The 22,980-nt window shown below is 40.0% G+C and overlaps 1 protein-coding gene across 1 annotated transcript in view; it reads right to left on the reverse strand.

The window, feature by feature from the left end:
- The window catches only part of TBXAS1 (thromboxane A synthase 1), a 246,909-nt gene that overhangs the window by 107,794 nt on the left and 116,135 nt on the right, over positions 1 to 22,980 (reverse strand). The window contains exon 5 of the mRNA XM_054167849.1: positions 17,473 to 17,569. Within this exon, the coding sequence (XP_054023824.1) occupies positions 17,473 to 17,569 (97 nt within the window). The remainder of the gene's footprint in view (positions 1 to 17,472; positions 17,570 to 22,980) is intronic.

Genomic DNA, 22,980 nt, shown 5'->3' on the forward strand with positions numbered 1-22,980 from the left:
AAGCTATTAATAGGCCAGTTCAGCTTAAAATCTCCAACACTGAGAAACACTAAAGAAATAAGTGGTAAACTCTGTCCCAAGCAAAAACATCTTCAAAGGGTTTCTATCAGTCTTCCAGTTGCCCACACAGCACATAAAGTTGTTGCTTAATATCCTATTCCTGCATGACAACAACCAGGTTTACAAAGTATACTTCAAACAGCAATTTGTCTAACGTGAAACAAAAGATTTGGGATCAGTACTTCAGAGCAATGATCTCCAATACATGCAAAATACCTCAAGGAAAAAATATTTCACCTTTTTTCCCCCAACACCAAAATGAGAATTTGAAAACAACATCAAACAAGGTGAATTAAAGTTTACTTGTGAAAGCAAAGATGATACTGAAGGAACCATCAATTCTCTTCCTACCTAACCGGGGGGCCACCAGGCCCCCCGGCCTTTGTTGTCACCACCACCATCACCCAGTGTGCACCATGGGCACTCACCAGTGATGAGAGGAGGATCCCTCAGCCCAGATGGGCTCAGCTTAGGGCTTCTGCCTTTCCCTAGCAGAGATTTAAAGGGGAATGGGTGGGGAGGGCCAAGTGATCACACCTGGGGTGGGAGGAGACTCCAACAGAGCCCAGGTGCTCTGGGATTTGAGGGACAAAAGGGGGGAAATGGGGCAAGTGAGGGAGTATTAGGGTGTCAAGAAAATGATGGGACTAGGGGGAATGGAAAAGAAAATAGAAATGGGTAGATTCAGATTGGATGTTAGGAAGAAGTTCTTCACTGTGAAGGTGGTGAGACACTGGAACTGGTTGCCCTGGGAGGTGGTAGAAGCCTCATCCCTGGGAGTTTTTAAGGCCATGCTGGATGTGGTGCTAGGCAACCTGATCAGGTGTCCCTGATCTAGTGTGAGGTGTCCCTGCCCATGGCAGGGAAGTTGGAACTTGATGATCCTTCAGGTCCCCTCCAATCCCAACAATTCTATGATTCTATGATCCTAAACCAATTTTGCAGTTTAGGCTGGATGTTGGGAGGAAATTCTTCCCAGAAGGAGAGATTGGCCATTGGAATGGGCTGCCCAGGGAGGTGGTAGAGTCCCCATCCATGGAGGTGTTCAAAAAAGGACTGGATGTGGCACTGGAAGACATGGTTTAGTTAGTCATGAGATGTTAGGTATTAGGTAATAGGTTAGACTTGCTGATCTCTGAGGTCTCTGAGTTCTTTTCCAACCTCATTGATTCTATGATTCTATGACTCCTCATGGTTTTCAAAAATACAAATGGGTCCAAGATGCTGTTTAAATGAAAACTACTGACAAAAAAAGTTATTAATATTTAAAAACATGGATGCACCTCCAGCTCAGGAAGTCAGCCATAGACAGTCAGCTGTTAGGGGGTTATTCCATAGGAAATATTATGCTGCACTCACCCTGTTGTTCTGCATTTTCTCTAACCATCTGCTATTAGTAAGAGACAGAGAACTCCCTAGCCAAATACACCTATTTTTATGTTAGCTTTCCTTTGAAAAGTTGCTCTGAAAGAAAACTCCAGGTCAGTTGTAATGGCAGCTGTCAACAAATCCGATTTGCAATAGCTGCTTAACTGAAGAATTCAGATTCCCTGCCTGTTACTTCATAATTGTTTCTAATTACATTAAATGTATATTTAGACATCAGGGGGGGGGGAAAAAACCCCAAACTTTGTGCATCTATCTATCAAAACATTAATGCATTTTCCTGATAGTAGTAGTTGGTTTCATTCCTTATTTATTTGTCCCTCAAGAAGAGCTAAGCTATAACACTTTGTAAGTAGTTTCATAGCACACTTTCAAGATTTTATCTTCCAAGATTTCATATTTGGGTTATTTGTCTGGCTTCAATCAAGTAAAAACTATAATCCTAATTTATTAAAGCATGTCAAAAGACGCTTCTATGAAATAGCATTTGTTCATTTGGCTTTCACAAATTAATTTGAGCATATCGAGAATTGTTTGTCATAAGAAAATTTCAACAACAATAAAGCCTTATTGCATACAGATAATGCTAAAGGACTTAGCATGAGCTCCCTGGAGCTTGCAATTTCAGTAAAACAGCCTCACTTCTCAAACAACCTGTAACCAGACTGTTTCTCACATCACTCTTGCTTGATTTCTTCAAAGAGAGCAGCTAAAATGCTCCTCTGAGTATCAACAAGTACCTCATTCAGAACAAATTAGCAGTATCAGCTACTTTTGCATTCTCAGACATATTAGGCTTGTAATAGCAAGCAGTGCAGATTATGAAGCATAATGCACATCACCATATCTTGTCATCTTAAGAGTTCTGGAATAAGATAACATTTTAAAATAACCCCAAATCCCACAGATTGGAGGCCATGCTCCAGAGCTCACTGATCCCTTTCTTGCAAAACAGGGCCTGTCTCGCCACCCCATTGCTTCAGTGTTATTGTCTGTAATTGTGTGGATGGGTCAGACACTGAATTCTCCCCACTTGTGTTGCCAGAAGGCCAGTGCTAGCATTCCAGAAGTAGACAAGCTGGTAGATCAGCAACTGCCCACTAGGACAGAGTAGTATTTGGGGTTGGGATTCACTTTTATGGAGTGCCCCAGGAAGACGCACGTACCAACTTTGAGACTGCAACACATGCAGCCTTTCACTGATTACTAAGCTCACAACAGCCAGGCACACACAGAAAAGCCATGGGGAACTCAAGCAGAGGTTGCCACAGTCCTGCCTGCTGGGATATCTCACTTGATGGAGAAGAGGCCTCACCCTCTAAAAGATTATGCATAAATGAAATTGCCAGGCTGCACCCATCCTCAGCATGCACCTAGCATTTTTGCAAGTATCTCCAGCCTCAAGCTCATCTTTACTGGTGAGTGGGAGAGGGGAAAGGAAGGGATTGTAATTTTCAGTCATTGGTACTGGCCAGTGCAGCACACACTCCCACATCACAAGAGCTCACTTTACATCTGCACAGCTGCTTCTCCCACATCTGAGATATGTTGAAAAATAAAAGGGATCTTGAAATTGAAACAAATTACCCTTTGCAACATGTCTAAAATCCTGCTGATTTTTTAACCTAGAATACATCTTAACTGTGGGACCACCTTAAGTTCTCACAATTAAAACTGACTGTGTACTACCATTATTATACGAAAGCTACCAAGATCAAAAGTGAGGAAATGAGAGCTGACCGCCAAGTGGTCAGTTGACCACTGAGTAAGGAAAATGCAAGGCTGCACCATCCAGCAGCAAGGGCATCCAGAGAACATCTCATCTGACACGGTGAAACACCAATTTTGGAGAGGGAAGCTCCCTTCAAAACCTCAAATCAAACATTAAACAAAATAAAACCAGAGATAGTTGTAGAAACTTATCTTAAAAAGCTGCGTGGTGGAGAGAAACTGGAAATACTGCAAAATCAATTTGTTATTCCAGGCTTTCTGGAAGAAAACACAGAGAAAACTTGGGGGGGAGGGAGGGGGAGAAATTCAGTATATATGGGTTTGGGAAAAAATCATTTCACTTTGTAAATTGAAACAGCTTTAACTTTATATTAGAAACTGTAACTAAGCCAAAATATTATAATCCACTTTTAAAATTTTTATTTATTCATTTGTTTATTTAGGCTTTTAATTCTTCAAAGTCAGCCACAACATGAAACTTCTATCTTCCACATATTTCCTAATGAAATTAATGAAATCTCCGAATACGATACGGGTCATGTAAGGTACATACTCTTTCATTCTTGATGCTGGTGATACAGCATGACTTCTATTCCTGCTGCAGACAATTACAATTATATTAGAAGGAAATTGAGAACAAAATAAAGTATTAAAAGGTCTGAAAATCTTAGACCGAATGTAATCTTTGTATCCTAAAGGACAAGCTAGAAATGGGTCCAAACACCATTTTTCCCATGGGATGTCTATTTGATTTTGCAAACATAACATTTCTAAGGGAAAGAAGTTTTTAGAATAATAAATGAACAAATCTTTCATATGAAAGGAATCTGTTACAAATTCAGGATTCTCCACCTTTAGACAGACAGCTCACGTGACAATTTGGAGAAAAAGTTAGTGGTTTATAGAGCCCTGTCAACAGAGAGCAATATTAGCAAGTGAGTTTCCTTGTTCTTTAATAATTTCTGTTGAGTCTGTGTTTACTGAGATTCTTCAGGGTCTTATAAACTTAAGCAGTTTGGTCAGATTTTCAAAGTGGTTTTTATATTCAGCCCTTACACTAGAGGGAACAAAGCCAAAGAGAAAAAACCTCTGGGCTTATTTTACCCTGTAATGGATAAATAATCCTAATTCTTCCCTAGGCTGCTGCTCTGAAATAGTGAGACCATTTTCACTGAAAAATTCTAACTGGAAAATATTAAGTGAAGCAGTTGAAGTTCGATAATCCACTGAAAGGCAAACCATTGTAATGGAAGACATTGGGCAACTTTAATTATAGGTATCACCATTGCCTCCGCTACAATGGAGCCTCTTTGGAACTGCTGAAATACCAGTATAGTTCTGACTACATTAAAATGTGACTGAAGGTCAATGACTGGTTAAACTGGAATGTTTCTAAGCTATTGTTAAATTATTCAGAATTATTTTAGGAAGGCTGCATAAAAAGTGCAAGAGTGCAGTTTTAGCTTCATCTAAATGCGCATACTGAAAATGGAAAAGGAAATTGGGAAACTGTCCTTTGCAATTGCCTTGCAAATGGAAAAAAAATAATATCTTGTGTATCTCCAACCTACAATTAATCTAGCAGAGAAGAACGGTGCAAGATAGTTCTTGTTTTCACTGCTCATTTCCCCAAACCCTTTTCTGCAAGAGTCAGTGTGAAAGGAAAAGACAAAGAAAGGGACATTATTTGGGGAAAGGATGCAGTTGTTTTGGTTTCTATTGCTTAACATCAGCAAGAGGAGACTGGCAAGAGTAAACAATTAACAAAGACCAAAACCCCTTTTCTTATGCTGCAGGATAACTGTTTCCTGATCCCTGTATTTACCTGTTCCTGCATGAGTGTCTGTGGGGCTAAATTGAGCCTCCTCCAGCCATCGCTGAGACTTCAGAAACAGGTAAATCAACATGAAAATGAGCAGCGGCCAGGTGTACTCAAAGCAGTGAGCACGTGTTATACTGGAGAGGTGGGAGCAAGCCATGCAATGTAAAGACTTACAGTGTAATTCCCTTTTCCTCTTTCCTTTTTGTTTTGAGTGTGGTGAATCTAACACTGATGAAAAGCCTTTATAGCTGTGATCAGGAGCATGGTGTGTATAGCACAGTGCTTTCCCAGCACCTGCAAGACACTACAGTGTGTTCCCTTCCTAAGGCTCTGAGTAGCCAGCTATTTGCTATCAACTATTTACAAGAAATGGTGCCAAGATATGTGGTTGCTATATAAACAAAGAAGAATTTTCACTAGAGACTAAAATAAGACCCGTTGACTCATTTTTCACTTATGATCCATAAGATTTATAGCTATAACACACACCGCCAGTGGTAAGGAGCGCATCGCATCATCTTTAAACATTCTTTCCCACGAAGGTTTTACCTTTGCAGAACGAACATCACATAGTGCAAAACCACAAACAAAAAAAATAAGATGGCAACATTTTTTTGCTTAAAGAAATCTACTGGAGTTAACTGTTAGGTCATTTTGCAAATATCAGAAGAGAACTTTCCAGACTTTGGTCAGAGAACCACTACTAAAACAACTGCATCAATTTAAGGTACTACTATCCCAACAGCTTTGTCACCCCCCCTCCTTTGGAGACTACCACCATTAAAATGAGCTGGTAGAGACACTTTGTCAGCACTCATCATCTGCTTCAGTGCCAAGTCAGCCTGTATAGTTTTTAAAAGGTCCACGCTGATACATAAACTAAGATGGATTAGCTTCTGAGCTGAACCAGATGAGGAATGCTTATATGATCCTTTTTGTAGCCCTTGCTGTGGGAATGGTAATTCCAGCTAAGACAAAGGGTTTTCAGCATTGTTCTAGGTAAGAATATTATCATATATTTAAAAGAAATAAAAAAGGCTAAGGAAAAACCTTCTGGCACTGGAACTGATCACAACACTGGTTGCTGCAGATATGCCAGTGGTTGCTGTGGATATGCCAGAAGGAAGATTACTTCACTGTCCATCTTGCTATTATGCTAGTTTTTTGACTTCTGCTGCTAGCCACCTTTGAAAGAAGACACTCAGCTAGGCTACACAAACCATCATATATTGCAATGTCACATCTTCTCCAATGCTCAGTGTTGACCTTCTAGGCTTCTGAATAGGTATACATAAATAACTTCTCTGTGCTGTGAAACATCACTTACATAGACCTGAATGGGTTGCTCTGACATCAGATGCTTCAAAAGAACTTTTTGTTCATGAGTAGGTGAGTTACCTCCAAATGTGGATGTAAACTTGAAAACAAAGGAAAGTACTGAGTCTGAACTCTGATTGCTCAAGTATATACAAAGAGGCCAACTTGAGTGTTGTGATCTGAGCCTATATCAGTTCTGGAACAAGTGACAAACTAATTACTCATCTCCTACAAGAGCAGACTAGAAATGGCAGGAATCAAAGGATGTGACATTCTACTCTACGTCAAGGGAGAAAAAGGAGACAACTAAACAAAACAACCAATCTGCTACTGACAACAGTTTCAGAAATCTCAAATGAGAGACTATTGAAAACCTATGCTATTAGACAGAGTAAGCTTCAGAAAAATTATCCCTTCAGCATATACCAAAAGATGTAGGATAAGCTGAACTCCCCCTATGAAAATCCAAACCCAAATCAACATAAATCAAAGGCCAGAACCTCCACAGACCAGCATGAACCTCATCTACACTCCACAACTATCACAGCTACTCCTAACACAGTCAGCTAAGGACAGGACTAGATAAGGAAGCAATACTTTATTTAAACAGGAAAAGATATTTATCAGCTTTAAGATTTCACATATTTTAACCAGCAATAAAACCTGTTCTTTAAATAAGGCACAGAGCCCTGGGAATAGATAGTCTTTTCTTGTCTGTAAGTGTTGTTTGTCTTCAGCATTGCAGTACAGGAGAAAAAAAAAAAAAGTGCTGCCAAACCAGTAAATAAATAGCCAGTGTTAAGTTTGATGAAAGATTGACTCAGAAGACTGCTTTTGGCCTTAATAGAAATATATGCTTTCATCCTGTTTTGACTATACTTATACATTTACCTAACATAATTGGATGTAGTTAATATTGCAGGAGCCTTCAAGCAGCGTACATTTCCCTCATTAGTGAGTTTAAAGCCTTAATGATATCTCCTGTGCTGCAGAAAAGCCCAATGTAGGCTTTAAAAGTGATTGGCAAGTTTCAACAGGATAAAAACAGGAGAGAAGGCAAAACCTAGTAAACCTCTGATCTTGTTTTGTTCACTTGTTTAGGAAAGGAAATTCTGCAGGCTTATAGAAGAAAGAAAAAGAAAAGAAAAAAAGGTGAGGATAAACAAGCCAAAAAAGACAACCCTCCAGAGCTGATCTTACAGTAACTCAAAAGAAACACATAAAGAAACAGGGAGTGGGTAGAAAGAGGGAATGTCCTTTCACATTCCTGCAACACACTAAGACTTAGTGCTACACAAACTCCTTCTGACATAAACAAGTACATACACATAGAGTATTGTCAAGTCAGCATCTTCCTACACCTGCAGCAAAACCACCTTTTTGTAGTTTCATCATGCAGCATTTTTCCCCCCTCTGAAGTCTTAATAGAATTGACAGGGAAGACTTGCATGTAAGAAACACGATGTCACAATATACCATTAGCTAAGTACATGCAAAGGGTTTAGGGTTTTGTTGTATATTTGTTTGGGTTTTGTTATTGACTAATTTTGACCATTTTCCAGGAACAGAAATTTCACAGGCTGGTTTAGTTTCAAAAGCAGTGTAATTATGTACAGCTGTATTCAGTACTTTTTAACTGCCTTGAACAATCAGAGTTGCACACATTATCAGCCACTATCATTAGTGCTGCAAAGTACCTAATCCATCTGCTGTTCTGGTGTCTACCTAGGAGCAGGTATTGAACCTATGATGGTTGCAGTATAATAGCATAGAGGAAGAGCATTAAAAATGAACAATAAAATGCAGCAACCCTAGTAATTCCTTGATACCGGATTGTCCTTGTGTTTGTGTTCCCTCACGGTTTTGTAAACCAGTTTTATATGTACAGGCATGGAGAGTGGAGAATAAAAATGTAAATTTCATCAACATGCGGTTTTACAGTCTTCACAGGGGAACAGGTAACAGGATACCATGGTGATGGCAGCACTGCAGCCCATTAATAAACCAGAGAAAGACTCAGGGACAGATTCAAACACTCAGATCCATGCTGTAAAGCAGTTCCCTTCATAATAAATCCAGTCAAACATAAGACGACTATGCAGCTCAATACCAGCTGTGGTCTCAACCTAGTGACTCTATCGTATCATGTCTTGACAGGGGGCAAAAGAAAAGGAAACTTGTTTTTAAGCCTTCTAACCTCCTTATGATCAATTGAATGGCTTTTGCACTGTCAAGGTTTATCACAGTATCACAGTATCGCCAAGGTTGGAAGAGACCTCGAGGATCATCGAGTCCAACCTCTCACCACAGACCTCATGACTAGACCATGGCACCAAGTACCACGTCCAATCTCCTCTTGAAGACCTCGAGGGATGGTGACTCCACCACCTCCCCGGGCAGCCCATTCCAATGACTAATGACTCTCTCGGTGAAGAACTTTCTCCTCACCTTGAGCTTAAACTTCCCCTGGCGCAGCTTGAGACTGTGTCACCTTGTTCTGGTGCTGGTTGCCTGGGAGAAGAGACCAACCCCTTCCTGGCTACAACCACCCTACAGGTAGTTGTAGAGGGCAATGAGGTCACCCCTGAGCCTCCTCTTCTCCAGGCTAAACAATCCCAGCTCCCTCAGCCTCTCCTCATAGGGCTTGTGCTCAAAGCCTCTCACCAGCCTCATTGCCCTTAGACCCTTTATGACCTATAGCATCCAAAAAGAGGCAACCCATGTCTGGAAAAGAGAAAATTTTTATTCTTGTATCCCATCTGTGTGCAACCCATCTGTTGCCCACCATCACCGCTAGCCCTTCCTACAGGAGGGATCAGACTGTTTTATTTGTTATCTTACCTGGATATGTTACAAATATTAGTGTTTGCTTACTCAATTAGAGATTCATTAATCTTAAACAAACAAATTCACATGACCTACCTGGACAACAATATGTTAGCCAGTTGAATCAGCAGCCTCACATGAAGTGTGGCTTTCTCCAAGTCTATCTATGGTCTGACCACCATTGCTGGGCACATGCTGACCTCTTGCAGGAGACCCCCCTCCAGCCACAACACAGCAAACCTTCCTCAAACAACAAACCATCTAAGCAACTGCTCAAAGACAATAAAATGAGTGGTGAGGTTCACCTCTTTAACAGAGGCTTTTTCCAGGTCAGTCAAACAGATTACCCTTAAACTAATTTGACTTAATTATAGTCAGTGTATTTAAATTGCCTGCTTGTAAGCTGTACTGTGTCACTCCAAACTGTTGTTCTTGATACCTTCCTAAACCTTCAGAAATTCACCTTTATCAAATGTGGGAGACCACGTGAGGTACAGAAAAGTAAAGGTTCCTATTTAAAGGAACATTCCCAATGTGGACAGACCATTAATTAAAATACTTAGGTAAATACATGCTCACAGCCCACTGAAATAAATGAGACATAAGAATGTGCACAGAAGTAGGTAAATGCTAACACCTTTTTAGCAGTCAGTAGAGGCACATGACAGTTGTTCAAAGTAGGTACAAATGACCTTTCTCATCCTGCAGGACAGAGATTTCACTTTGTTTCCTGTTCTAAATTGGAATTACAAATGAAAATTACAAACTTATGCGAAAACAATCCTCAAAATAGATTCAATTAACTCTGCTGATATTAACTTTACTACTCCAGGGTCTTTTAAAATACTTTACAATATTTACTTTTTAAAAATAGAAAATTCCTTGAACTGGGGTAGGGGAAATGCTTTTCAATAAAACTTTTGCCTCTACATTTCAAAAGCTTCTTTTAAGAACGAACAGACTAACAAATGCTCCCACCACAACTATTTGAACTAACAGATAAACCAAATCCCAACCTTTGCCATCAGTTCTGAAGCACTATCATTTACTAATGATAATGTTCAGCTGGAAATTCCCAACATACTCCTTTATGTTTTTTAAGGTGACAAAGCACTTCCTAAATGATTTGCCCTTGCGAACACAGGAATTCTGTAGCAAAGCCAAAACCGGAGCTCAGAGCTCCTAAATCCCAACCTAGAGCCCTAATTGCAAAACCAGACTACATCTCACTGGGATCCAGAGGACCATGTGGTTCACAGAACACCATCCACTAATATGTCAAGTTTTCTTAAAGGCTAACCAAAGCCAAAGTCTGATTAATTTTACAGAATACCAGTGATCACTTGACGTTAGTTTTGTGCTATTAGCTGCAGGATATGGGGAATAAGGGAAAATTTGCTGCACATGCTTAAAAAGACATACATAGTCTGAAAGAAATGACCCTCTCAATATTTATTATTTTAATTTTAAAGTGCCTGTTGCAAGCATATTCACGGCTACTTGAAAAAATTCAAACAAACCCGGATTTAATTGTTCAGAAATACATTAACCAGCAAGCTCTCTTAAAAAAGATATATTTAAAAAGCTATTTTAACAGGTAAAGAAGTAAAAGTAGTTACATCATCCACATTGACCAAGCTAGAAAGGTATCCTAGTGCGTCCAGATGGCATGGAGGCACACTGGGGAAGGAAAGCAGATACATCATTATGGTTGTTAAGCTCAGGAGCTCCTAGGCTGTGCTCCAGCAGAGCCCAGTGAGAACCATGAGGTCAAAACAAAGATAAGAGCTCTTTCTTGGTTCCCTGGCAGAGACTGTCACTGGAACACCTCTCAGGCATCTGGGCTCACATGACTGTACAGCAGCACCCACAAATATGCAGTCAAAAAAAGGCAATATTAAACAATTAACTGCTATACAGTCAAACGCATTCCCTGCTAGTGTAAATCCCTTTCCACAATGACGCTGCACCAGCCAAGACTTCAGAATGACTATGAGCTAGCAGCTGTAGAAAACTTCTAGGCAAAAAAGTAAATCTTAATAAATTCACTGCTTGGATACCTTTTCACTTACCCTCATAACTCACAGAGTGATTTTTGGAAGAACTAAATATTCTCAGCTTGGTGAGACTGAACCTGGTTGCACATGTGGCAGAACTGACGCTTGGTTGAATTCGTCCTACGAAGTCAGGAAGGGAGGGAGGAAACAACTTCACAGATATGCATCACAAAGACCTAGATGTTCAAGGCATGGCCTGCCATCAGGTGTGCTGGCTTGGCTGCATTAGAAACTGAAATGTCACCATGGTATGTACAGAAAGACAGGTTTTGTGAAGCTTCCATAATAACATAAGGCATAATTGATATCCACAAAGCACTAGTGAGGACTAGAGATTCATCATCTCCCCAGATCACAGAAAGACTCCAAATCAATATGTGTGCATCTGTATGCATCCATAAATACATGCAAATATCAACACATGCAGGTGTAACTAATCCTGTGACATGTTTGAGCTGTTAAGTGTTATGCTGGTCATCTTCCACGTCCTATGCGAACACAACAAAACCCAAGGTGAAACGAGCAAGGAATAGGGTAATGAAAACAGGTATCTAAAAAGACTGAGTCAGTGAACACATTTAAAGCATGTTCCTGCCCTCTGCCACCACAAAGCCCAGTTTGCTGTTAAAACTAAATATCGCAATCAGATTAGTAGCACACACTGGAACACCACAGTTGCACAAAACTATCCCCCTGAACAGTCATTTTAAAGGGTAGGAAAATGAAGACCTCTTAATATATTTTTTATTATTTTTTTTATCATTTGTTTGAATAATTTTCCAAATATTGACTTACTGTCACAGTCTGTGTCACTAGTGGTCTAAACCATGTGCTCATCAAAGGTGAGCCTCCAAAGCGGCACATTCATCATCTGTTTACAAAATGAGTTCATCACACTTTGCAGCAACATTTTGGAAATAAACTAAGAAATTCACATGGAAGGCTGATGATGATGGCATTGACACAACTGGAAATACTTCTAGGACATTTAATTTGGAGGGAAAAATAAAAACATTTCTAAACCAAACAACAAAGGGTACAGGCTCAGGACAGCATGTAGACACATCTTTTCACAACAGTACACAACTCATCATTCCCTGTTTTTATATGACGTCTCCAAATGAGTGGTTTTGAGTTGATTTTTTCAAAACAAAACTCATATTTGTGAGAGAGGACTACAGCAACAACCCAGTCCATAAACTAGAACAGACTATGTGTTTGGATGCACAACTGAGTTACCACTGTTTACTGAATGACAGCACGTCAGTGGGGCTGCTTTGCACAGGCTAGGCCTGTACTCTAAAAACCAAGGCAAGATGCATCAAGTGAGATGTTGCAGAAGATACCCACTGACCCTTTACTTGCAGAAGGCCAAGAACACATACACAGAGTCAGTTCCTGAGGCATTGCTCTGAGCTGTTTGAAGCCAGCTGTGCACCCCAGGCTGTTCTGGAAATGCATACTCACTATGCATTATGGTCGTCTATGTGTATGGTCACTATGCATATGGTCGTCTGATTCATGCTGGCTGACGGCCTGTCCCAAAATTCACAGACCACAGGATGGTTGAGATTGGAAGGGACCTCCAGGGAGAATCTTGTATCAAATTTGGATAGATTTTTTTAATAGAGCAATACACACCAAGACTTTTCTTGCCAGTACTGCATCCCCTCATAAGAGACCAGAAAGAGCAGCTGATGCAGGGTTATGGCAGCTGTCTTGGACCACAGCTCAACAAGACACAGAAAATATGCTCCTTCCTATTTGGTGGTTGTATTTTACTCGTTTAATAGCACAGGTAGGCCTGAGCTTTACAGATTTAACAAAATAAAGATAAACCAAATATCTTATTGTAACAGGAAAATTCTATGTGTGAAAAGAATAATCTTGTCCTACACAGATGAACTCAGAGAAGGAGAAGGGGAAGGATAGACGAGAAAAAGAAAATAAAACTGAGGTAACTCACTTTTTCCTTCAGGAGGGATACAAGGAATTTATACCCCCATGTTATATCAACTCCCTCACTACATTTCTGTTACTTTTACTACTTCATTAGCATTTGTTATTAATCCATTCTTACTTTTTCCGCTGTAACAGGAAAGGTCCCAATGAGAACATGGTCATGTTTCCTTACAGCTATTGAATTTAGTGTAGATTTTAATATTCAAAAAAATCACCCTTCTCCAGCTGGTTGGCATGCAGATATAACAATTTGTTCTGGATCAGCGACAAGTTTCCACTTGTGATAGCCACATGAATGCTGGCAGAGCACTGACTCCAGCAGCCTGGCAAACCTTGACCAGCCAGTACATTGCCTTAGGGCTCACGGATCCACATTTTAATCAACTACAACTTCTGACTTGGTTAAATTATGTAGCAGGTAATACCTCTCTTCACATTGCTCCATCTTAACATTCTGCTCCTACATTTTAAAAAGCACACTTTAATGATTCTCAAGTACTAATTCAAAAACAAATTTTCAATGCAGAAATTAAAAACAATTTGAAAACAGATTATGTATCATTATCCTGCCTGGCAGAACGCAACAAACATCGTAAACCTATCTCACTCAACACAGGAATGCAGTTAAAAATGGTCTTGGTGCTCTTAAAAGAAAACTTTTATTCAAGGGATGACTTACCATAGTTGTGAGAAAAGAAAAAAAAAATCATTTCCTGCAGCACAGCCCTGCATAGAATGCTGGCTGAGGTTTCTATGGTTAACCTAAATGGAAATCAATTCCATGTTTTTGGCATCTGTCTATAAGCTAATTTTCATCTTTTTTTCTTCAACTATAATTAAAAACACAGGGAAAAGGCTTCATACGCCTCAAGTATGAAGGTATATTGAAGCAGACATATTTTGCTTTTAAATGACTACAATGCTCACCTAAGTCAAGTCAAAATTAAGTGGGAAAGTCAAATGTCATTATTGCCTGTGATTATACAGTAAAAATAAATACACCCCATGCCTACAGGGGAATAACTCTGCATGTGAGATTTGGCTGTGTGTTCTAAAAGGAAGTGAACCTTAATGCAAGTTGGACCTGTGGTCACCATACACTTCTGTTGCAAGACTTGCAGATTAGTAACTCTGACACAGCAGAAGATAGGAATGAATCTAAAAAGCTTTTTACAGCAATAACCCAAAGATATTCATAGTAAAGTCACTAAATGTATAATGTCCAAGAGAAACGTAATTGCCTATAGTAAAGAGGATTTTGGTTTCTGATCACATGCAAAATTTACTTTGACTATGTAATGAGTTAGCAGATAGATTCAATGTGTGAGAAGTGTACAAGTGGTCTAGGTTTCTCTGAGTGTGGAGACAGGACCCAAAATGATTCCAAAAGAGTCTTCTCAGCAAATTAAAACCACTCTGAATCCATGAAGGTCTGCTGATGACTTCCCAGCAAGCAGCCAACATGTGCACAGTCCCAGATGAAGGTGATCCTTCTTACAAGCACTCAGAAGCATGACATCACATTATAGACAGCTTTAATAAAAGCTCAGAGTCCACTTTTATTTATGAAGTAGCTCCACTGCTTACAACCCTTCACAAGTTCCATTTCCATTGCCTCTTTCAATTAAAATATGTATATATTAGAGTAAAAGTAGCAAAACAAACATGGAATATAAGCTTTTTCTACACTCAACTTTTAGAATTAGTCCTGCACATCCAGCAGCTTAGCAATGGCTACAGTGTGGTGAATAATTCCCCTTTCTGGAATTCTGGGTTAGATAACTCACATTTCAGCTCTGGGGGATACAGTACAAATCTTGGTTTTGGAAATGCCCTGGTGGGCAGAAGGAGAGAAGTGTGGTGGACTTTCCCAAGGCCTGTTCAAACCCACTAGTCTCACTCCCTTTCCCATCCTTTTCACCCTTAAAGACTAACTCTTCTAAGCTAAAAAAAAAAAAAAATTAAATAAAATAAAATTAAAAAGCAGGCTTTGATTTGAAGTAATAAGTATGTGGTATGTCTAGACTGAAAGGTACCAGCCTAGGTTTCTGAACAGCACTAATTCCAATGCCAATTCTATCACCACTTATTAGTAGATGATATGGGGAAGGAATGTTTAAAATATGGTAGGGGGATCTATTCTGTATTTTGAATTCTCTCTACCAAATATAAACTCTCACCTAAAGTTAGGGTTTGAGTAATTTAAAAAAAAAGTATATATATATATATAAACCAGAAGAAACCCTATTAGAAGTCTTAAAATGACATTTATTCAGTCAATAGGAGAAGAAAGAATTCTATTACTTGGAGAATGCTTTTCTCGCTCCCACCCTTCAATTATTATTCACATACAGCCAAAATTGCATCTGAATAAATTCTACTGGCCTTCATTACATACCAGCCAGCATTATTTATTTTTATGGAGAATCTGTAGTGTAGAGGATAGCCAAAAACTTCATTGAGAGAGCTGATTGTGAATTACAGAGGAGAGGCAGCTTCCCTTCTCAAAATTCAAGAGGGAAAAAAGATCCTCAAGCTAAAGGTGGAAGGATCTGTAAAGAGAAGGCTGCTTATCTTCAGTAAGTGAAAAGCAATGACTGGAAGAAAGGGAACAAAGTGGAAAGCATGAAATAACAATGCTCAAAGATTGCAGCTGTGTGAGAAGACCCTGGAACTAGCAGATAAAAGCATGTAAGATGAAGCAAATTAATTTGAACTGGATTCAAATGCAACAGTGCACAGAGGTGAAACTGTTAATTTTATTAGAGACAGGTAGGAGTTAAATTTTCCCATCTGCAACAGGCTTTCTGGTTAGTGGTTGGGATGTCATTTGGTCTTGTGTCTCACTTCCTCGTCCATAAAGCAGGATGTTGTGCAAAAACCGTTCAGGGGACAGTCAAGTCATAAGGGCAAGATATCAACCTACACAGAGAACCATACCTAGGAGATCCCTGATGAATAGGAAAGGAAAGAGAGACTGGTTACTGTGACCTGACCTACCTGAATTTGCAAGAACAGAAATGTTACAGAGCGTGACAGATGGATGCACAACAAGAAAAAGATAAACCTGTGACCATAAAAATCTGGAGAGAAAGAAAACACTTGCCAAATAAGAAGGGTGACAATGCACAGACAGATATTTTCAGATGATGAGGCTGCTAATATTAAAAGCAGAGCAAATATCTGAATGTATCCTCAAAGGAATGCTGTCCAGTTTCAGGGAGGTGTTATCTGGGCAACAACTAGTGCTATGAGTAGTAGGTAGACTCTATTCCGATCAAATATAGATGAGAAAACATGGGAAACTTACAGATAGGAAGAAATAGTGTTCCTTCCTCGGGTTGGAAGAAGGGAACAGGTGAGGATTCCTTCAAATAGAGAAAATGGGGGAAAGGTCCTTATCACACAACAACTTCAGCCTGAGAAGCTTGCACACTGGGATTCTTACGTTCAGAATGGAGGGTGACTGGTACAAGTGGTTATTAAATATGATACAGGTAGTCACAAGATGAACCACATGTACCAAAAGAAGCAAGCAGTCTGCAAACAGACTGTCTGGTTGCAGACAGGATGAGAGGGGCAAAAGAGACAGACAGTTCCTCAGAGATTAAATTTTCTCTGAGGGCACAAACAACCCCCCTGAATGCATGTGAGTTTACTCCAACAGGTTTGTGCATCCAAAGGGGTCAGGATGGCACTGAGGGAGCATGCAGTCACAGTGACAATATTTCCTTGTAAAATGTTGAGGAATTGTTGTAAATCTTTACTATCCCTCTGGTCATTTCTCCCTCATTATTTGTTCTAGCCAGTATGTGAGAAAGAGCTTTTTAATATACAAGCATGTAACAAAATCATATGTGCAAGTCCTTACTAACTCCAACTTAATTCTTTGCTATTTATTATGTTCAGAGTGATAAGTATGACAGAGAAACATGTATTAGCTGCAGGAGGCATGTCTCTGTCCCAGGCAGCCTGCTTCTGGCCCTAGAAAGTCTAAAAGTACAAAATGGACAGTGGGTAGGAGAGAGCATGTAATACTGTCCCCGTGCTACAGACTGAGATCCAGTAATCACTTTTCCCAGAACTTCCAAGAGGACAGTAGCAAAACTGGATATTGAAACCCTCTCTCTTCAGCATCCATCCAGTGTCACAATCACAATATATATGAGTTGACACAACCTTAAGTCGCATTGAGCCATATTGTACTTTCCCCCTCTCCATTTCCAATCCCCTTGCAGGTACTTTTGGTCTGAGCTCAGATTAATGGTACTACTAACTCCAGCCATGAAGCCAACCTTTTCATCTACTTACAGTTCTGTTGGTGAAATTACTGAAGTCTGTCACTAAAATTTGCTTGATCATCTCTGGTGTGGAGACCACCACAAACATCTGGCGACCAATGTAATATCTGCAGATGAAAAAAGGAAGTCATTTTAGCAGATAATGACCACCAGTGAAATGTCTCCTTCCCTAAAATATTGCTTTTGCCTTGAAAATACTTGGCATGAACAAATATTACAGAAAAAATATCCCCTTGGGTAAAGCAGTATCTTTCCCCACACCTCTCAACTATTAAATTAAGATGCATGGTCTTGGAATTTAAAGGAAACAGCTTAAACCTTCTCACTGATGAATCAATACTGAGCCAACATCTTAATGTAAAGGTTTACACACTGCACATTCACTATGAATTCTGTACAAAGTGATGTAGTATCAGTAAAACCAAGCTACAAAGGGACAACACATGAGAAAGCATCTGCTCAAAAAATCATGAAAGACCTATTAAATCAGTTATTCTGAGTTACCCACATGAAATGTCTCTCTGTGAAAGCCCTGCCTGCAAGAAGCCTTTCCAGAAGTACCCCCAGCGTGGCTGCAGTACAGGTACACTTCCACTGTTTCTATTAGCATTGGAACTGTGTGCATCTTAGGCTCTGCATTACCGCAAACTGTCTAAATCAGAACCTTACATAAGACCAATGGAAATAAAGACTCTACCTCCCTGCCCCCAGTTTAATCTGATTTTGTGGAGCCAGGGTCTATTCTTCAGGGACTTCATATCCTTGTAGATGCCACAGAGGTACTAGGATCCACCACAATCCCACAACTCCTTGACATGTTCCCTTCTTCAGCAGCTTCTCCCCCAAAGCCCACAGATGCTTCATGCTTGGCTGCTTTTGCAGGAGGAGGAAGAACCACCAGCAAGCAGAGGCTGTCTGCAGTTCCTACCTTTGATGATTGCTGGACTAGAAAGACTATGCAGGCAGTGCTGTCTTTATTCTGCCAAGGGAGAGGAAGAGGAAGCTGAAGGCAGGCACAGGAGGGCCAGGCAGCTCAGAGCAGAACACAAGAGCAATATCACAGATGCTGCAATACTGTAGTGATATTGATGCCAAATCATTTTGTTATGATATAGCTTAGTATCAATATATTGCTTATCACCTGTCTACATTGCAGCAACAGAAAAGACAAGCAAACCCTGGGCTGAATTAAATTTAGTAGCTGGAGGTTCCCATGGCAATGAAGCTGCAGCAGCACTGCTTTCACTGAGGGCAAATGAATCAAGACAACTATCTTGGTTCCAAAGCAGAATTTCACAGTCCACCTTGACCTCTATGACACCCAAAACTCATAGCAAACAAAAATCAGAGAAGAAGAAAATAATTTTCATCAGGGAGGAAGAGATCTTTTTTCTCTGATGGGTTTCCAGAAGGAACTGTTACTCCCCAGATCCAACCCACAGGCTCCACTTGAACCTTAGATACAGGTGGTTATGATCCATGAGAAAAACAAGTACTTTTTCACCTCTCCCAGTTTGCTAAACCACAGCAAAGTAGTTTATCTGTTAATGGTAAAACTTTTCTTCAGAATCTTAATAGGTGCATAAGAGAGATGTGAGGCCTCATTTTAAAGAATGCTTTGAAAATGTTCTTGGGCAAAAGAGGATTATGCCCTATGTGCCTTTTCCATGTGTAGTTTGTACAATTTCTCTGGCATTAGAGAGGCAAAGTAAGATCCCAAGGTGAAGACCTGCACTGCCCCAAACCTACCTAGGACGATCAGGTACCTCTCACATTAACAAGTTACTTTTCTCTTTCCCTCTCCAAATTTATCAAGTTCTTGTCTCATTTAATAGTTAGTGATTGATTGTCCTCTAACACACAGCTCTTCACAGGGATCAAATCCCAAATACTGTATTCCAAATCTGAATCAAAGGCTGATTATGTCTACCCAGACAGATTAATTCTGACCACCAAGAGGCACCACGTCATGCAAAATCACCTGTGAGAGGCACTTCTACTTTATTTCAAACTTGGGAAGGATTCCAGCTCCAGTCCACTGGAATAACAGGATGGTACTCGTGGTCAGAGGTCCTTGTGTCACAGTGCACTTTGTGCATGAAAGCATTCAAGACTAAACTCTGGAACAGGAGCATCTCCTACTCAAGCTGCTTTTACGAGAAAGTGACTCACAAGCCAAGCTTATGCAAACAAATCTATTCAACATCCTTCAGACTAGTCACCTGGACTCCCAGTTCTGCTTCCACAGCTAAGCACTTTCTTTTCTATTTACTGTTCTTTAACGTTCTATCTATAGGCACCTGTTTTTCTTTTCCTTCTAAATAAGGGCAGAGAGGAAGGAAAAAATTCTCCTAAAATTAATCATTTGAAAACACTGAAAGCACATCTTAAGTTAATTTTTAAGCAAAATTCTGCCTGCATTTAAAGAATGACTGCTGTAAAGCACACACAGACTACCATTTTTATTGTATTCCAAACAGCAAAAGCTCTTTTTTTTTCCTGGCTTTTTCCTATTCTCCTACTCTCTGTACGTAATATTTCTAATCTAAGAGGGTGTCTATGGACATGCTTTGAAAGCTAAAATCCAAGGTTAGGAGCATGACTTCCATGATACTCCCCTGAAATTGAGGAAAAAGGACTAGAACTCAGCATGAAAAAAAAAATCATCCGAGCTGTTTCATTTAATTAACACAAGTCCAGAAACTGCAATGCCACCAGAAAGATGCCTATCTGAGTTTTAGCATATTCAAAGTCCTTTGCAGTATTGAGGCCTCAGCCACAAACAAAGAAGGCACCTCCCAAGCAGATTTGATTTTATGGGGTTTTGCTCACTTGTTCCAAAATGACAAATGAAAGATAAAATCCTCTTGAACAATAATCTATTCTTCCTGAGTAAATAACATATTCACCCCTGCCATGTAACTTCATTTTGGTTCTGTATTACTACATGAGGATATCACCAGCCTCACACAGACTTAGATTTGTTATTGAACAAAACCCGATATTCTTGTCAGATTTTAATAAATAAGAGTTTGAGAAAAACAAAAGCCTCTGGCAAGTGCATTACAAATGGATTCATGAATAATTTAGGACAGCACTTTTTATTAACTTTCCCTAGGTTAATCTTTCCACATGGCTTGTCCACACACAAAAGTCCTACCTTTAACTACAGTGATACCACTACATGGCTTGACCCAACCCTCTGAAATATTTTCATGTGAGACATTCAGGCTGTAATACAAATTCTCAGAACTGTGTAGCACACTTCTGCAGAGAAACAAGAACGCATGAGTGTAGCACAGCATTCTCAGGGTGATGCTGCTCTGTCTGTATGGGCAGTCTGTTGTCATAATGGTAAAAATAAATTTCATGACCCACAGGAGTATAAATTTTCTGTGTAGATGAGGCCTCAGTTATTGAAGTTATGCTGCTGGTGTCATTTGTATTAAATTTCAGTCTAAACTATAGCCCTCCAAAATAGAGAAGAACAACAACAAAAAAAATCCATGCTTTTAGACCAGTATCACAGTATCACAGTATAACTAAGGCTGGAAGAGACCCCAAGGATCATCGAGTCCAATCTGTCTCCACAGACCTCATGACTAGACCATGGCACCAAGTGCCACGTCCAATCTCCTCTTGAACACCTCCAGGGACGGCGACTCCACCACCTCCCTAGGCATCCAATGATGAACGATTTAGCTCCACTGGAAATCGAGAAAGGGAAGATCTGGTAGCAGTATATCAACATCATGAGGATAGTGGTTGCTTCATCCAGCACAGGAAAGGGCAGATGACAAGCCATCAACCCAGCAGGTTGCCAGCACAGAAGCAAGTACCTATGTGCTGCACCATCTCCACGAGTGCCAGGCAAAAATTTCAATGGAGGGCATAGATCTACTTTCAGAAGTTGCAGAAAAGGCAAGTCACCCTCCAGTGTGCTTACCAAAGGGCTTGCATGTCAGGGGGTGGTTACATTATAGTATATTGAGCAAAGGAACCTGATTTGCATCCAGAGTGTTTTAATAACTGAAGATGCTAAAAACACTCTAAGCATTCAGCTACAGCAGTTTGGTTTCTAAGAACAGACAAGCACCACTCTAACAGTAATTAATGAAAAAGACAGAGACTTCTGCCTGTGTTCAGGTTTCACCCAAGATATTTAGTCATTTAGTAAATGTGTCTTTTCTTTTACCTGCAAGAACAAACAGCAATGATTTCTCTGGGTTTGCATTTGCATCCCAGAGATGTGACAGCCCAGGAGTCTCAGTGTTCAGCCTTCAATGGTCATGATTACAAAAGTTACCCCACAGAGGTAAAAGATGCTTGCCAGGTCCAACTACAAGCTGTGATAGAAGCAGTAAGATAAGAGCCACAACGAACTGCTTAGTCCCTCCTGCAACACCCAAGCACCACCTCCATTTCCAATGTTTTTCAGGGGCCTCCCAGGAACACAAATCCTTGTTCTCAGCTGACATAGCAGATCAATCAACTACTTTTAATTTGAAGTGCCAAGCTAGCATTATCCTTTTTGTGTCACCAAGATCGTTCTGGCAACACTGCATGGTCATCTGTTGCCAACAGCATCCCCCAAGTTCCGAAACCACAGCCGTGCTCTCTGAGCAAAGCCTTGCCATGTAGGAAAAGATGGAGCATGCACGCAGCACATCATGGCAAAGAGCCATATGTTTTTGTACAGCAGCCGTGTGGGAAACACCTGCAACCCTTTCACCTTGTTTATAGTGCTGCTGTCAATTCATACAAGACTTTGATCTCCCTATCTATTATCAGTCCCATGTATTACAAACACATCACATTAATCATAAAACACGTATATGCTGTTAGGCAATAAACAGGGCTTTGTTTTCTATGCTGCAGCCTGGTAAAGTACACAAAGATCATCTGGAAAGCTAAATGAAAATAGAAAATGTTATTATCTTTCTTCCTCAGGGAAGGACAAAGAAAATGAATAAAAAGTATAAGAAAAGAAAGAGAAAATAAGAAGAAGAAAAAATAAAAAAGAGAGCTCCACAAACAATTTTTTTAGGAGACATTCCTCAAAAAAGAAAAAAGTTCCTCAATCACTCTGCCTCTTTTATTTAGAGACACCCATTCCCTGCATGCAGAGAAACACAAAAACTAATAGCACACTGCTTGTTTAAAATAGGACTGAAGCCTGGCATTACTTGCTTAATTATTTCAGAGGTCAGCAAATTGATTTGTCATGAGCACTGTCCTCTGCCAGTTCTCACAGGCAAATTAGACTCCACAGGACAAAGCAATACCTAATAAACAGCTGCAAAGATCAAACACGGTCTTCATGGAAAGGGCTACTTTGGGGCTGAGAGGAAATGAAAGGAAGCGACAAAAAATTGTCAGGTACCATGAGTCATATTATTATTTGTTATATTAGCAGCTAGAGGCCTCCAAGGTCCCTGAATCCTAATTTGGCAGGATTATATATAAATAGAAGGCTTATTCCAGGCACGTTAAAATTACAGTTTAAATACCCTGAAGT

This window comes from Dryobates pubescens, chromosome 15, assembly GCF_014839835.1.
Source record: "Dryobates pubescens isolate bDryPub1 chromosome 15, bDryPub1.pri, whole genome shotgun sequence".
NCBI lineage: Eukaryota > Metazoa > Chordata > Aves > Piciformes > Picidae > Dryobates > Dryobates pubescens.